General features: G+C 38.7%; 1 protein-coding gene across 38 annotated transcripts in view; it reads left to right on the forward strand.

Moving 5' to 3' along the window:
* ZNF536 (zinc finger protein 536) overlaps positions 1 to 16,058 on the forward strand; it is a 417,537-nt gene that overhangs the window by 175,016 nt on the left and 226,463 nt on the right. For all 38 annotated transcript variants that reach the window (XM_065567133.1, XM_042852207.2, XM_065567134.1 and 35 more), the window contains one exon: positions 11,203 to 13,374. In XM_065567133.1, coding sequence (XP_065423205.1) covers positions 11,205 to 13,374 — 2,170 coding nt within the window. In that variant the 5' untranslated portion in view covers positions 11,203 to 11,204. The remainder of the gene's footprint in view (positions 1 to 11,202; positions 13,375 to 16,058) is intronic.

Here is a 16,058-nt window from a genome sequence, read left to right on the forward strand (position 1 = left end):
CTGATGTCCGACTTGTGTCCATTTATTCTTTTACGTAGGGACTGTCCGGTTTGGTCAATGTACATGGCAGAGGGGCATTGCGGGCACACGATGGCATATATAACATTAGTAGACACGCAGGTGAATGAGCCCTTGATTGTGTGGCTGATGTGGTTGGGTCCTCTGGTGGTGTCGCTAGAGTAGATATGGGGACAGAGTAGGCAACGAGGTTTGCTACATGGATTGGTTCCTGGGTTCGTGTTTCTGTGGTGTGGTGTGTAATTTCATTGACCATTCCACAAATTCAGTCCAGTTTTGAATCTTGGTGTCATTATGATGACTCTCGTGAAAATAAATTAAAATGTTAATGGTTGCTTAGGAGCTAAAAAAAAAATTATGCATCTTTTTCCTGAAAAAACAAACAAACAACCCCTCCCAAAAAACAACCAACAACATGCAATAGAAGAGGATTTCTGAAAAATGTTTTTGAGTTACTGAACTTTCAGCACCAATTATTTATCTTTCTTGTGTTTGGATCCTACCTTTTAAAATATACACACAATAAAATAGAATAAATTCATGAGAAAAGGAGATTTTGCTAAGTCAACAATAAATGCAAAGTAACAATAAACTAAACAACTTTCTCCATTCTTCTAATCTTTCTATTGTAATGTTAGAGTCAGATTTATAAATACCTCTCCTTTTCTCTCAATGTCTTATAAATCACTGTAGTTTATAAACTACAATCAAGATCGTCTCATAATCCTTCACTTGTCAGTTAAGGTTCAAAATGCCTCGCTAGCTAGAAAGTAACCTACAGTATTTTAGAAACTAAATGGTCTTCCCAATTCAGAATGAAAAAAAAAATATTTAGCCTCATAAAAGTTCTTTCTGGTTTTGTTAATGAATCTAATTTTTAAGGTAGCTTGGAAACCCTTTATTGTATTTACTCTCTAATATACGGAAATAAGCCTGGAAGCATAGGGTCATATTGTAACATCATTTTTAAAGCAAAACACCAACTGAACTCAGTGAAGAGTTTGGTTAATGAATGCTATAAACTCTAGCCTGTAGTTTTGTCATATATTTTCATGATACTATTGATTGTTTAGTATTGGAAGATTGGTATCAATACCAATAAATTTGCAGATCAGTCTCCATTCTCAAACTTCACTGACCTAGTTGCGCAATCACTGCATTACTAAAATGGGTTTTAATAACATTTCCATAATTAAATAAAACTAACCTATGTTGAAAATCAATGCTTTCCGTGCATTTTGCAAGAATATTCCTTGCCCCCATATTTCTTAAATCTAATTACATTAGAAAAAAATTTATACACCCAGGGCCAGATTCTCAGCCCAGTGTAAATCTGGAGTAACTACACAGATGTGCATGAAGTTTTAAATGGGTATAAATGAGAACAGAACCTGGCCTAATGTTTTTTGTGTTCTATCAGATTGGATAGTAGCATAATGATGGTTTTAAATATAAATGAATTTAAACCCCCTGCCACACACATTTCTGTTAAGATTTAACTATTTCCAGCTATGTCTTTTAGTATTGCCTACAAATCAGTCAAAGAAGAATAGGTCAACCACACTGCCCTACTGTTTATGTATTAATCATCTGGCAAATAAACCACTCAGTATCCTACCCACCCTCAGTAATATTTGTGATGTAATTTGTTTGGATGCCCAAATGTCACCGGCGTTGATTGTAAAAGATGAAAAAAATGTACTTGCTCAGCACACCAAGCTCTGGGCTAAAATGTAAGCATGAAATCTCTGGTTTATTTTTGTAATAATGTTTACAGCTGTTTAATGACCCTGAAAAGGTTCAGTAGTCTGGTGTTCTCTATTTCTTAACAGGAGTGTATTATGCTTATAACAACCGTAGTTAAATAGTTTTAGCTACCACAATAAGAACAATATTTAATATAAATTCAGTATGTATTCTGTAAAGTTTCCTCAGTGATACTTGTTTATGAGTCACTTAGAATCAAAACAATTTATAGCTGACTATCTAGAATTTGTCAATTGCCCAGATGTGTAAGATACACTTACAAGAATAATTCTAGTCGGAGAAATAAATTCTAAGGGCTAAATCCTAAAAATGCTTATACACTTGTGAGTACTTTTACGCACATGTAAGTGCTTTCAGGATCAGGGCCTGAAAGAGCATTACATTTAAACATGTGAGCTGGTAATCCATTACTTTGCTTTGTGGCTCTTTTAACTAGCCTTATCTGAGATATAACAACATCACAGCAAAAAGTTTAAAATTGCAATTTTCTCTAATATGGTGAAAATGGGAATGCCGTAGTGGTTCACCATTCAATAGGAATGAACTGATAGCTGAACTTGGTTCATTCTGTTTTCAAAGACTAAAGCTATATATTTTTAAAACTATTTATTATCTGGGGGTAGTGGTGGAAGGGTTTTGATTCCAGCAGAAGAAAACCAGGCTTTTCATGTTAAATTATTGTGTACTGTGGTGACAAGCATTTCTGGTGTCATCATTGTTTTAAATTCCAGTAATCCATTTCAAGTACTTAAATATAATCTGTGTACTCAATTGAAATGGTTAAAGTCAGAATTTTAGTTATTGATATCACGGAAAAAAGTCTGGAGGGCAAAAATGTGAGTGAAATCAAAATAGCTATTAGCACCATCAAAGGCAATTGAATGGCTCACTGTACCTTTGTATGAAAGATGAGAGAGTATTTTGATAATGCATGTATCCAGGGTGGGTTTCATAAACCGAGAGTACCCTCAGCATGAAAATAGGAAATTGTACAGCTCAAGTAGAAAACTCCCGTCATCTCACATTTTTGTTAGCTCGTAAATCAGGGCTCAATCCTGCTTTGTCATATATGGCATCTATTGCAACATATGCTGGAAAATCAGTTGTTCTCTAGCATACTACATGATTAGAATTCAGCATCCAGGACTAGGGGACTCACTTTCATTTTATCTACCTTTATATAGAGACAGGAAGCGAGATTCCTTTTAGGACTAGTGGGGCCAAGTCCTTGTAGAATTACAGTACAGGGCAATGGTCAGTTTGCCAATGTGCTATATGCATTGCTAAATTGGAAGGATAGGAGAGAGCTCTGAGTATGACAAAATAATTTAGATAGAAGTCAAAAATTTTACTAAGCAATTTTCAACAAAGATTGACTTTCTTAATTTTAGTTCCTGTAGCATTCTTAGTATCAACTTGTGGATGGAATGGAAAATCTCATGCTAAAAGAAGTATTGAGTCTCTTTGTATAATATTTTTATGAGCAGGATGAAACCTCATCATGGTTTGAGTTTAAATCTCATTCAGATTGATGGGTGTGACTACACCCTTCAGATAACATAACTCTAAGGATAAATTAGTCACAAGCGTCCACCTAAGAAAAAAGGATTATATGAACCCACTCAGGAGTTTTGGACTGTATGGAAGAAAGGGCTTTTGGTTCAGTTTTGTGTATATGTGTGAGAACACAGAACCAGAGAATGATAGAAACAGCCTGAAGAAATCCAAGCAGTGTCTGCAAAAACAGTGTGACCTTGACAGAAGCTAAAGAGAGCACTTTTGGGTCTGGTGCTGGCTAAAAAGTCTTGGGGCTGTATACAAAGAAGCTATTCCATAGTTTTGGTTCTTCCTGCATTTGGAGAAGCAGGACTTTATACATTCTTTGTAAATAAACAAGATTTCATCCAAGACAATACCAGAATTCATCATCAGTCAACTGGAATGTTAGAGTCAAAGACTATTAGAGTCAAAAAGGGGAAACACAATATATAAACACAAACTTTACAATGGATGAATTTTAAAATGTCTGGCATTCCATTTTTATTTTGGTTAGGTAAGCACTCAGAAGTTTGGATGCTTAGCTAAACACTTCTGGTTTGGAGAATTAGGCTGTAAGTATTACAGGAATCAACTTTCCTTGTCAGTCTTCCCGAATTTGTTGGTTTCAGAAAACCAAGAAAATACTCAGCTGAAACAAATTAGTGGAGAGGCTCACATATTTCTTAACAAAACTTTTATCTTTTAATTTTTAAGATAAAGTTGAGTTTGTAAAAATATATTCACTAACTTCAAAAAACATCAGGCTTGATCCTGCGCCTGCTGCAGTTGATGGCAAAACTTGGTATGACTTTAATGTGAGCAAGATCAGGCCCATAGGTATATTGCAATAGTGTATATTTAAAAACAAAACAAAACAGAAGTTTGAAAGCCAGGAAACTTGAAGTTCAACCAGCCTCAACTCTGATCCTCAGTCTCCATTCCTTGTTTACCTAATCTATCTTGTGGCAACGGCAATGTAACACGTACTACAAAAATGCCTTCCTATTTGAGCTGCTTGGTGAAAAATTGTAAACCAAAAAATTCCAGCCCAAAATAAAAAAAATAAAGATTTGTATTCAGAAATACAGCCACAGTGCCTCATCAGAGCTGTAGTTCAGGTGCCTTATGCCCCCATTTCCATCTATCAGTCAAGCGCTCTTGTTGGACTACATTTCCCATGGTACTCCATGGCCGCCTCTGTTGCTGAGCCACTCCAGTACTTCATAACAGATCTAGTCTGGCTGTAGATCCCAGGCTGTAAAAGAGAATGGAGGCATGGGGCACCAGCAACATTTCCAAATTGAAATTTTCGGAACGTTATGATGTTATGTTTTTTAATGAAAAGTTGAGGTTTCTTGTTGAAAGCAGACAATTTTCATGATACATTTCATTCAGTTGAAACTCCAGTTACATGTGACTTGGGCTTTAGTGGCCAATTAGAGTAGTATAGATGGGGCAAAACTGCACAGGACAGTTTCTGGAGGTTTGAGTCCTAGTGGTTTATGTGGACAATGGATGAGGCAGGAAGAATGGAATTTTTAGTTTGATGAATTTGTTTGAGTTCTCTAATGAGTGGAATGATAGATGAGGGAGGATGTTGTTTCTGTACTGCATATAGATGGAGGCTGATGTTGGTGACAGCCGCATGTAAATAAGTGGCAGGCAGCACCTTTTATTAAATTTTAACATAGGGGAAGGGCGCTTCCTGCCACCTATACTCTCCTAAACCAGGCATTTAATTAGTTACAGTGCAGTGGTTACATGACTCCTTACCATATAACCTGTAATTAGTGCTAGGTTTACAGGTCTGCTTATCATTTAACCAATAATGCGGGGTAGGCTCTCCTCTGCTTACCCCCCAGGACTTAGTTCTTTCTACCACCGTCTCACTCTCCCACACCCACCACAAGAGGGACAGAGGGTGCAGCAGGGCTACGAGGTTCCAACCTGAGCCCACGAAGGCCAAAAGGTCTCACCCTACGCCAAGGCCCGTCACCAAAATCCTAGGTCTTTTACCTCTGGGAACCATTCATTCTATTCTCTTAACTGTACTGGAAACTGTCCTCAAGTTGTGATGGATAAACTACACCCCAGTATTTCAGTTAGGTACTAAGCACATTCCTGCTTATCCCACTGTGGCGTGAAGGTGCTGTGAGGAAGGCAAAAAACTTCCTGGTCTTCTGCCAATTGGCCCAGGGGAAAAAAATTCCTTCCTGACCCCCATAAACAGCTGATCAGCAAGACCTACAGCATCTGTCAGGCCTGGTTCCCATTCCTAGTTGGGGGGTGGAGTAGGGTGGGCTGCTGGAATGGAAATGAAGGAGGCTGCACATGACCCTCATGCCAGGTTAAACGGGGAATGCTGGCCAATCAGCACCCCTCCCCCCCCAACTGGCCAAGCGGCGCCAGAGACTCCCAGGGGGAGGAGGTACCTATTGTCGCTTGGCAAGTCCCTTGCTGCTGTGACTGTCCCCCTTTCACTGCCCGCCCCATCAAGTTCTCCCACCTGTTCATGCAGGCGGGTGGCATATGTTGGTGTGTTTTGCTGTGAACGGTCAGATAAACAGGAAGAGGTTCTAGGTTGCACAAGAAGTGTAAGATAAGGGTTTGTGGTGACCATTGGAAACATCTCTGAGGTACGGTGATTAGGGGATTTCTGGTGGATCGGAAGGATGTTGACGAAGAGTCAGGGTTAAAGCTGTTTGCTGAACCTTAACTATATATCTCCTGCCTTAAAGACAATTTTAAAAATACAACTCTAAGCACCTAATATTTTTGCCTGGGAATTTCCTTTTTTGTTTGATTTATGTGTTTGTTTAGAAACTACTTTAAAATATTGATATGCAGTGAAAGCTTATTGTGTTTTATAACCTCTTTGATCCCTGTTGGTGGGACTTCCTGTGCTCTTCATGCTTTGTATGAATGGCAGGTGGATGATGAATTTGGAAATGAAGGTATTACACCTGCTGGGAAGTGAGTGAGGAAGTGGTACATGAGCGCTATCACTGAAAAGATTACACCTTCAATAGCGGGAGGAGAAGTGCTGTCTGTACTCCGGTACTGAAAGGGTTACACCTGCAGCAAGAGGGGGTGCAGAGGTGAGAGTTGGGAGATAAATAGGAATTATAGAGGTGGCGACAGCATCTAGGCACAGCTACCACGGGGCACTGATACAGCTTTAGTCAGGTGCACCATCAGGATGAGGTTACAGTAGCTGGATCCCTGAAACAGGGCAAGCAACCAGTAGATGAGGCAGTTAGAGAGGAAAGGATCATAGCCTTTCAATTCAGACAAAAGTGGGACTGCCTTCATGCCCTTCCTTCATATTTCAGCAGGGAAAAAGCAGTATTGCCAAACGCCAAAAGTTTAAAAATGGTCAGACCCAAAAAATCATGATATTGATCCAGTGATAGATCCACTGATAGATTGAAGTGATTTGGGTCCCGTTGCAGGAGCTCTCGCTCAAAAAAATTCTAATTAGTTAATTCTGTGTCCCTTCCAGACCCCCATTTGTCCCTTCCCCAGCCTAGCCATGAACCAAGCACCCATAGCTCCTGTCTCAAGTCTACCCCCTAGCCCCACCTCTGCTCCTCACACACACACACTTCCCCACTTCCCAAGCATGGTGTTGTTGCAGGGATGGAGAAGGGCTGGGGTTGGGGAGGAGCCGACCCATGTTATCACAGGAGGGGAGGGGTGAGGAGGGAGCAGGGTCACCTTGAGCAGCTGATCTCTTCCTGCTCCCTCCCTCACACCTCTTCATGAGCCGAGAGCAGTTCAAGGGTAGGGGAGGAGGGAAGAATTCTGCCTGTCTCCTGCAGGAGCTCTGATTGGCTGCTCTTCCCCAGGAGGTAGGGAGGGCACCCAATCATAAAGTGTTTTCCTGTGGGCAGGGCTGAATATGGTGTGAGTGTTGGAGCGTCTGTCATCAACAGATTGGCCCTAAAATCAAGTTACTGGTTTGAGAGGGCAGCACAGGATATGGTCTGCCTGGCAGCTTCAGCAGGAACTTCCTTAGTGCACAGGAAGCCTGTGGCACCTCCGGTGACTGGGTCCTCTGCTCCAGGCTCCCATCCCAGGCTTTTAGAAGAGTTGTGACTCAGTGGCTCTCTTCTCGTTCCTTTCTGTTGCTCTGCTACCCGCCTTCATCTTCCCAGCTGAAAATCTACTAGAAGCGTCTAGGCCGCTGTGCTTTTTACTCCTCCTGCCCAAATCTTTCCAGTGAGGGGAGCAGCAGCATTTACTGCCCTCTACAGGAAGTAGAATTCTGTTCTTCTCCTGGGGTCCTCTGTTACCTCAGGTTTTGTGGCCTATGTAAAGTGGTCCTGCTTACACTCTTGGAAGGGATCTTCCAGGAATTTGGATTTGTATGAAAAACAGGGTGAGATGAAGATTTCACCTGTGCCTGTAGGTATTGCCAGTCCCAAGCATTCAAAAATAATGAGCCCGGTCTCAAACAATCATGACATTGGTTTAAAAAGTATGACATTTTAAATCAATAATAAGTTTTGTGTTCTTTGTATTGGCCTTTTCATTTCTGACCCTTTAGGTGCACTTAAATCACGTTTTCAAGCATGTCTCTGTGACCATGAGGGCTAGAAATATATTTCTCCAAAAATAAACAACCCCTTCCCTGGAAAGCTACATTTCTCACCTAATCATTTGACTTCAGGAGCTGGGGGTTTAAGAAAAATATCAAATAGTCCAAGCCTTGCATCATGCCCTCCCTGGTGGGAAATGTGTATATATGAATATATTAGGAACCAGGAGCAAGCCTTGAAATAGCCTTGGTTTTTAGTAGGGAGAAAGAGGGTAAGGTGTGCTGTTGATATGGGTTGGACAGCTGGTGGGGAGAAGCTCAAAAATAGCTTGAATTTTTTAGGAAAAATCACTGACAAACTTTCAACTTTTCAACTGTAGCTGCTACAAGTTTGTTTTTTAAAGTCCATCTTTGAGGAAAAATACTACAAAATAGCATAAACCTCAACAAATATAAAACAAAATCAAGTCCAACAACTGTAGGTTAGAAATGATACTTAGTGTTAACCATCAGTATTAATAAACACCACTGGGATCTGACAGAGTTTTCAAACTTTGATAAGGGATAATGCTAAAATTAGCCACCTAGTCTTCCTGGAAAAACTTAAGGGCACCAATTCCCATTGAGGTTAACTGAGTAAAGCAAACCTGGAGTGTATAGATCAAGCTGTTTTTAGAAAAAATGACATTCTAAGAAGACGCTTCAAAAAAATCGCCTGGATTTTCAAATTCTCCTGTCTCCAAGATGCCTTGTCTGATTAACCTCAAACCTGGGGGGAAAAATCACCTCCAGCTAGAAACAAACACAAGAAATTTCAAACAGAAAATAGCTTATTTGAAGGAGGTAGAAGGGATGTAGGGTCAAAATTAGATTTAATAGAAAAGCAAACAATAAAAAAATTTGCTCCCATTCACATATATCTAATTCTGTGTACCTGTGATCTAGTGGATTGAACCCAGATGGGAGCCAGGAATTCCATTAATTTACTCTGCAGTCTTCAGTGACACTTGAATCGCTCTGTATTTGCTTCCTCATCTATGAAAGGATTACCTATAACCAACTCAGAGGTGTTGCAAATTTATATAGGTGTAAAAGGGGAGGGGGTGGATAGCTCAGTGGTTTGAGCATGGGCCTGCTAAATTCAGGGTTGTGAGTTCAATCCTTGAGGGGGCCACTTAGGAATCTGGGGCAAAATCAGTACTTGGTCCTGCTAGTGAAGGCAGGGGGCTGGACTCAATGACCTTTCAAGGTCCCTTCCAGTTCTAGGATATCTCCATTAATTAATTTATTTATTAAAATACACATGTATGTAATACACATAATACTTAGCACAGAAAGTAAGTGCTAAGTATTATGTGTATTACATACTTCTATGTCTAATCTATGTATTTATAAATAATGCTGAATGCTAGAAATGGGCCCAAACACAATCCCTGGATCTGAACACGACTGAACTTTGAAGAAGTTCTGATCTGGATACAAACATGAACTTTGTGGTTCAGGCTCATCTTTAATATACGTCAATGTATATTTCCTCTTTTTCTCTTATAAGATCTTAATCTCAACATCAGTCATCCTGTCAAGGAAAACCAAACAGGCCGCCCTATGGACAACAACCAGACTTCTCTTAGACCCTGATCTTGCAAATACTTAAGCACATGTATAAGTTTGCTTACAAGAGTTGTCCCATTGAAGTCTATGGAACTACTCCCATGAGCACAGTTGCAAACATCTTCAGTATTTGCCAGATCTGGGCCTCAGATTGTCTGGTAAGTGGCCATTATAAGACAATGTGAGGTTTGGTCTCCACCTGGGCCGAACATGTTGCCTTTGCAGCAAGCCTGGTGCGTAAGTTTCTGTGTCCAGACATGAATAATAAGTTGAATCAATTAAATAAGTATTCAGTAATTTCAGTAAGCAGTTAAGGAATTTGGTAATTTTATGGAGGAGAAAATGTCTAATTATATGTGTAAATAAGACAGATCTTCATTATGTTTGCATCTGACCTTATAGTTTCTTATTGTTCAAAAGTCATTAATGTAATTTTTTTTTAAATAGAGTATTATAGATACATTATTTCTGAATAGACTAAAGAATGTGGCAAGAATAGAATATTATTATGGACAATTATGCAGACCAGAACTGAGCACTTGTGTTTAACGAACAGCTTTGAGTTCTAATTTTCTGCAATACACATACTGAAGGTACTATTTGTACTCATTACTGTGTATTGGGAAAGTTATTTAAAATACTTACATTTGTTGATATTTCCTATAGCCCCTCCCCTGGATTTTAATTGTTTTTATCTAGTTCTGTAAGAGAACTCTTTAAAACAAATCAAAGTCCCTTAAATTACATATTTTACCCTCGAAGGACAGAGATATTTCTTTATAAACCTAAAGTTTTTCTAAGAACGGAAATCTGAAGGGTCTCAACAATGAATTACAAGATTTACCACAAGATAATGTATGGATTTTTTTTTGATGGCCACAGTTTCAAAATGACAAAAAACAATGTCTTGTAACAGAAGGGTTAAATCTTAATCTCAGAGGTTTACAAAGCTGCTAGTCGCAGTCTCCTTAAAATTTAATATACCTCGTTAATGCTTACTTGCAAACACTGAAGGATTTTTATGATTATAATCATGTGTTACAGCACCTAGTACTGTTTCTAAGCAGCATACTAATCAGCTTAATGAGATATTACTGCACTTTTTGTTGACTGAAGCAAAATCCCTTTTATTGTTCTAAAGCTTGTCCTTTACTTTATTTTTTCCAAAAAACATTATCTTGGTTTATTGTATACCAGTAAATATCATGCCTTCTTTTTTTTTTTTTGTCAAATCATAAAACTATTTTTCTCATTGTGGAATGTGTAATATATTGAAAATGGTTAATAGAACTGAAAGTTATTTTTTGTTTTCTGTTTGTGCTTTTTAAAATGGAAATGGGAGAGATGCATAATGTTTCTTTTTCTATAGATTGAAAATGTAAACAGGTGCAGTTTCACAGGAAATAGAACAAGAGACATTGAAAGCTTATGCCACCCCTTTAATAATTAGATACTGAAACTGTCAACATGCTATTTTAAAATACTAATTAATAATTTAAATCAGTAAACATACAGTACAATGAAGGCATTATATAATTAAGAACAAATATCACAACTGTATAGTATAATTAGCATTTAATATACTTTTTATTGTTTTCTACTATAATTCCTTTGCATTATTATGTGTAGGTTCAACATAAAATGAAAATATTATGTCCGCAGATATAGTTGATTCACTGCTTATAACTATTTTGTAGTACAAATCTAAACTATCTCCTTATTTTCAGGGATGGAGGAAGCTAGTTTGTGCCTTGGTGTTTCTTCAGCTGTATCAGAAGCTGACGCCCATCTCAACAGTACCATACTTAATGGCCAGTATTCAATGAGCCAGAAGCTGCATCAGATAACTTCACAGCTCAGTCATGCCTTTCCAGAACTTCAAAACAGGCAGAATACTGAGGAGAAGGCCTCAGCAGCACTAGAAGAGAAAAGTCACGTGGCTATAGCAAATCAGCCAATCAGCAGTCAGATGGCACTGTTAGCAAATCAGCTCAATAGAGATGTTGACACCAGTTTGAATGGAAGAGTGGATCTGCAACAATTTTTAAATGGACAAAATCTTGGGATCATGTCTCAGATGAGTGATATCGAGGATGACGCCAGGAAGAACAGAAAGTACCCATGTCCCCTCTGTGGGAAACGCTTTCGGTTTAATAGCATCCTATCGCTCCACATGCGCACTCACACTGGAGAGAAACCATTTAAGTGTCCATACTGCGACCATAGAGCAGCTCAGAAAGGCAACCTGAAGATTCACCTACGTACTCACAAACTTGGAAACCTTGGCAAAGGCCGGGGAAGAGTCCGAGAAGAAAACCGGCTTTTACACGAGCTGGAGGAGAGGGCGATTCTGCGAGACAAGCAGATGAAAAGCAGCCTTTTGCAGCCACGACCTGATGTGAAAGCACAGCAGCATTCGCAGCCAACACCTCTGGCAAACTGTAATTTGTCTGTGCCAGCTAATCACAGCACACCTGATATTTCGAACCCTGTCCCCTCTCCAAAGCCCGTGAGTGTCCTGGAAGAAGTAGTAGCTCAGACTGCTGGGTTCAGATGCACATTTTGCAAAGGAAAGTTTAAGAAGCGGGAAGAGCTGGACAGACACATAAGGATCCTGCACAAGCCTTACAAGTGTACTCTGTGCGACTTTGCTGCCTCTCAGGAGGAGGAGCTGATTAGTCACGTGGAGAAAGCTCACATAACTGCGGAGTCAGCTCAAGGCCAGGGATCCAATGGGAATGGAGAACAATCTACCAATGAGTTTCGCTGTGAGGTGTGTGGCCAAGTATTTAGCCAAGCCTGGTTCCTGAAAGGCCACATGAGAAAGCACAAAGATTCCTTTGAGCACTGCTGTCAGATTTGTGGGAGGCGCTTCAAAGAGCCTTGGTTTCTTAAAAATCACATGAAAGTTCATCTGAATAAATTATCCGTAAAGAACAAATCTCCTAATGATCCAGAAGTACCTGTATCCATCAGCAGTATGTCACAGGAAGCTCATGCAAACTTGTATTCACGATACCTATCATGTTTGCAAAGTGGCTTTCTTCCTCCAGACAAAGCAAGTTTAAGTGAACAAAATCAGATTTATAACAAAGGAGATTTGCCCATGAAAGAGAGAGAAGTTCTGGGGAAACTCCTTTCACCCATTGCTGGCATCGGCCACAGTATTGCTGAAGGGGATAAACATTCTTTATTGGGATGTCTCAATCTGGTGCCTCCTCTGAAATCCAGCTGTATAGAAAGGTTACAGGCTGCTGCCAAGGCTGCAGAGATGGATCCAGTAAACAGCTATCAAGCCTGGCAGCTTATGGCAAGGGGAATGGCCATGGAACATGGCTTTTTGTCTAAAGAGCAGCAGATACAGCGCAGCCATGAAGACACTTTGGCAAATGCTGGAGTTATGTTTGATAAGGAGAAGCGGGAGTATGTGTTAGTAGGAGCAGATGGCTCTAAGCAGAAAATGCCTGCTGATTTGGTTCACAGCACTAAAATGGGCAATCAGAGAGACTTGCCAAACAAACTAGACCCTTTAGAAGGCAGTCGAGATTTTTTGTCACATGGTATGAACCAGGGACTTGATTATAACATGCAAAGTCATGGAAATGTGAAAGAAAAGCCAACTGAGTGTCCTGACTGTGGACGGGTTTTTAGAACATACCACCAAGTTGTTGTTCACTCCAGGGTACACAAGAGAGACAGAAAAGCAGAAGAAGAGATAATTCAAAGTAGCCTCGATGAGCGACGTGGGTCTGGAAGTGATCAAGAGTCTCAGTCTGTCAGCAGGTCGACAACACCAGGGTCCTCTAACATTACTGAAGAAAGTGGAGTAGGTGGGGGTCTCTCACAGACAGGAAGTGCACAGGAGGACAGTCCACATCCTTCCTCACCTTCCTCTTCAGGTATGCTAACTTATCCATCACCAATTTTGACTGAGAAATTAGTTGCTATAGTTTAAATGACAATAATGTAGTAGTTTATACAATTTACCAGTGTTGTTCATACTTACAGTTCCCTAATAGTTTGCAGGGCTGTGGTGCTGTGTGCTAGAGCATGGTATTTTGGGTTCTCTTTTTTAAAAATCCTTTCACACTTTTTAAATAAATTCTCATTTCACCGATGGATATTTTTCATGGGCAAACTTTTCCTGGCCTTTCAGCTATCTCTTCAGCTATGCCACAGGTGGCAGTGTACAAGGTCTGTGCTTTCACCAATGAGGGTGTCACTTGGGGAACCCTTTTCTCCGGGTTTCTAAAGCTCCTCTGTTGTATCCCTGCTCTCTCCCTCTTCTATACACTACTATTGCCTCCAGGTGGAAAGGTGAAGCAAGCTACTTTCTTTAAGCTATAGCTCAAAGGGTTGTATTGTATTGGCCGCCAGCCCTCCTGAGAGACACAGCCTAGTCCCAGTCCCCAACCAATTCAGTTATTTAGCTGAGATGTGCACTGCCACCAGGTCACCATGCTGACTAGAGCAAAAAAATAAATAAAATCAAATCCATTATTAGTTTCTTGACATAATTTTCATTTATATGCTTATTTTAACATGTGTGCATCCTTCCATTTATTCCATGTGTATTTGAAAGTACAAAAAAAATAGAAATTGAACTGAAACATTTTAATTGCATTGTATGTCATGTTAACTTGCTGTGTATAAAATAGCAAAGCAGATAATATTTCACTGAAGAGGTCTATAAAATATTGAGCTTCCTGATACAATTTTTAAAGTTACTAGCCTATGACTGCTGAAATAAAATCTCCAAGTAATAACAGGTAAGATTTCTGGCCTCATCTATATTTCCAAAGCCACTTACTAATGGATAGTAAATTGAAAGTTATATCTTCAGCCCTTTATAAAGAAAGCACCTCACTAATACTGTAATCATTCTGCAAGGCTAACAACAGAGGAAATCATGCCATAACAAATACTCTGTTACTAATGGCAACATTGATTTCTGCAATCAGCCATTAAGTCTAGAAAATGAAAGACAGTTTGAGGTACCTTAAGGCATTACGTTGCCCACTGTTAAAGATCTGGTAGCAGGCTGTAGAGGGTAATTCTTTTTAGTTTTTTTCCCCCAGTTTCGATAAATATTTTAGTATTGGAGGCAATTCACTGTTACAGTTATTAAGTATATGCCAGTTTATTTTTGTTGTTCTTGTCATGCTCCAGTATACTCGACTTCTAAGGCCAAATTAATATAAAAACAAAGTGTTAGTTTTCAGGCTTATTACAAACCAGTAAAGAAATTGTTAAGACACATAAATCTGCACTCCACATTCCACAGATTCCTATAGTACTTAATGTTGTTGTTTAAATACCCATGAAACACACTGTCTACTCTTAGAGTCATAGCCTCGTTTACAATTTATTACTGGTGAGACATATTAGAAAATGCTATGTAGGAACAAGCGTAACAGGCAAGAGCTAATTTCCTACTATATATAGTTGTTCCTATTGTTTTAAGAGGATTGAAAATATGTCAGGATAAAGAAAAACATTTTTTCAAATTGTTAAAATCCTAAACATTATAAAAAAATTATTGCTGTCCTTTTAATGTATAAAGTATCACCTTTCTTTCAGTATAAAGAGCATGACCATAAATGGGTTTGAAGTAAGTGATCTATAAATCATTTAGCTAAATTCTGCGAGAATCCTTCCTGGGCTTTTAGAAAAGTTTAGAGGATAACAAGAAGAAGAGAGTCTCAGAACTTCTGAGTTTTCTGAATGACATTGAACTAAACATAGACTTAATAATTAAAAAAAAAAAAATCTGTGGCACCTGAAAGGTAGAGTTTTTGAATTCCAAATGTTCTGGTTCATTAAATGAATTGTTTGAGAGTCAAGAGATAACATTGCAATGTTATTCTCTCTGCTGCCATTAATTTAAAATTATTATTAACTAAAACTCGACATCTTATTAAAACCATATACTTTCACTTCTGAAATTGTTATATTGATGCATTTAGAGATGGAAGCAAAATATGTGCAATAACAACTTGTGGCTTTTATACTGGAGAATATTGTTAATCATGCATGCTGGTTGATTAATTTCTGATTGTCTTCTTTAGTCTCTTACAATGAAAGCTAAAAAAAAAGTCCATGAATATAATATACAATTTCATATGTATAGATGCAAGGATGCAAGGATTTTGAGAACTTCTTTATCAGATGAAAATAATATGGCATTGATTTTTACATTAACAAAGTCCAAATATTCTTTAGTCCTCTACAATTAAATATGTTACTGCAGTGTTTCTACTGAAAGAGTTTTATCACTGTATAATGTGTATTTTATCACTGCCTGTGAAAGATAAACCTGTAGAATACAATGAAACTAGATTTTTCAAGTAATGAAGAATTAAATAGTCATTGAGGCTTCTATTAAGAAATTACAGCAAAACACAGTTTTACAAATTTCTCAGCCTGTATAACAATGTCTCAAAACTTAATTTGCATCACTTGATTCTTTTTTGTTGAAAACTGGGTCAGTAGGGCCTGAGAAACTATTTTTTCAGATCTTAACCAATGAATTCTTCTTTATAAATTGGTGCTCTTAACATGATAGTAGTTCTGAATTCATCAT

Source organism: Chrysemys picta, chromosome 14 (genome assembly GCF_011386835.1).
Source record: "Chrysemys picta bellii isolate R12L10 chromosome 14, ASM1138683v2, whole genome shotgun sequence".
Classification (NCBI taxonomy): domain Eukaryota; kingdom Metazoa; phylum Chordata; order Testudines; family Emydidae; genus Chrysemys; species Chrysemys picta.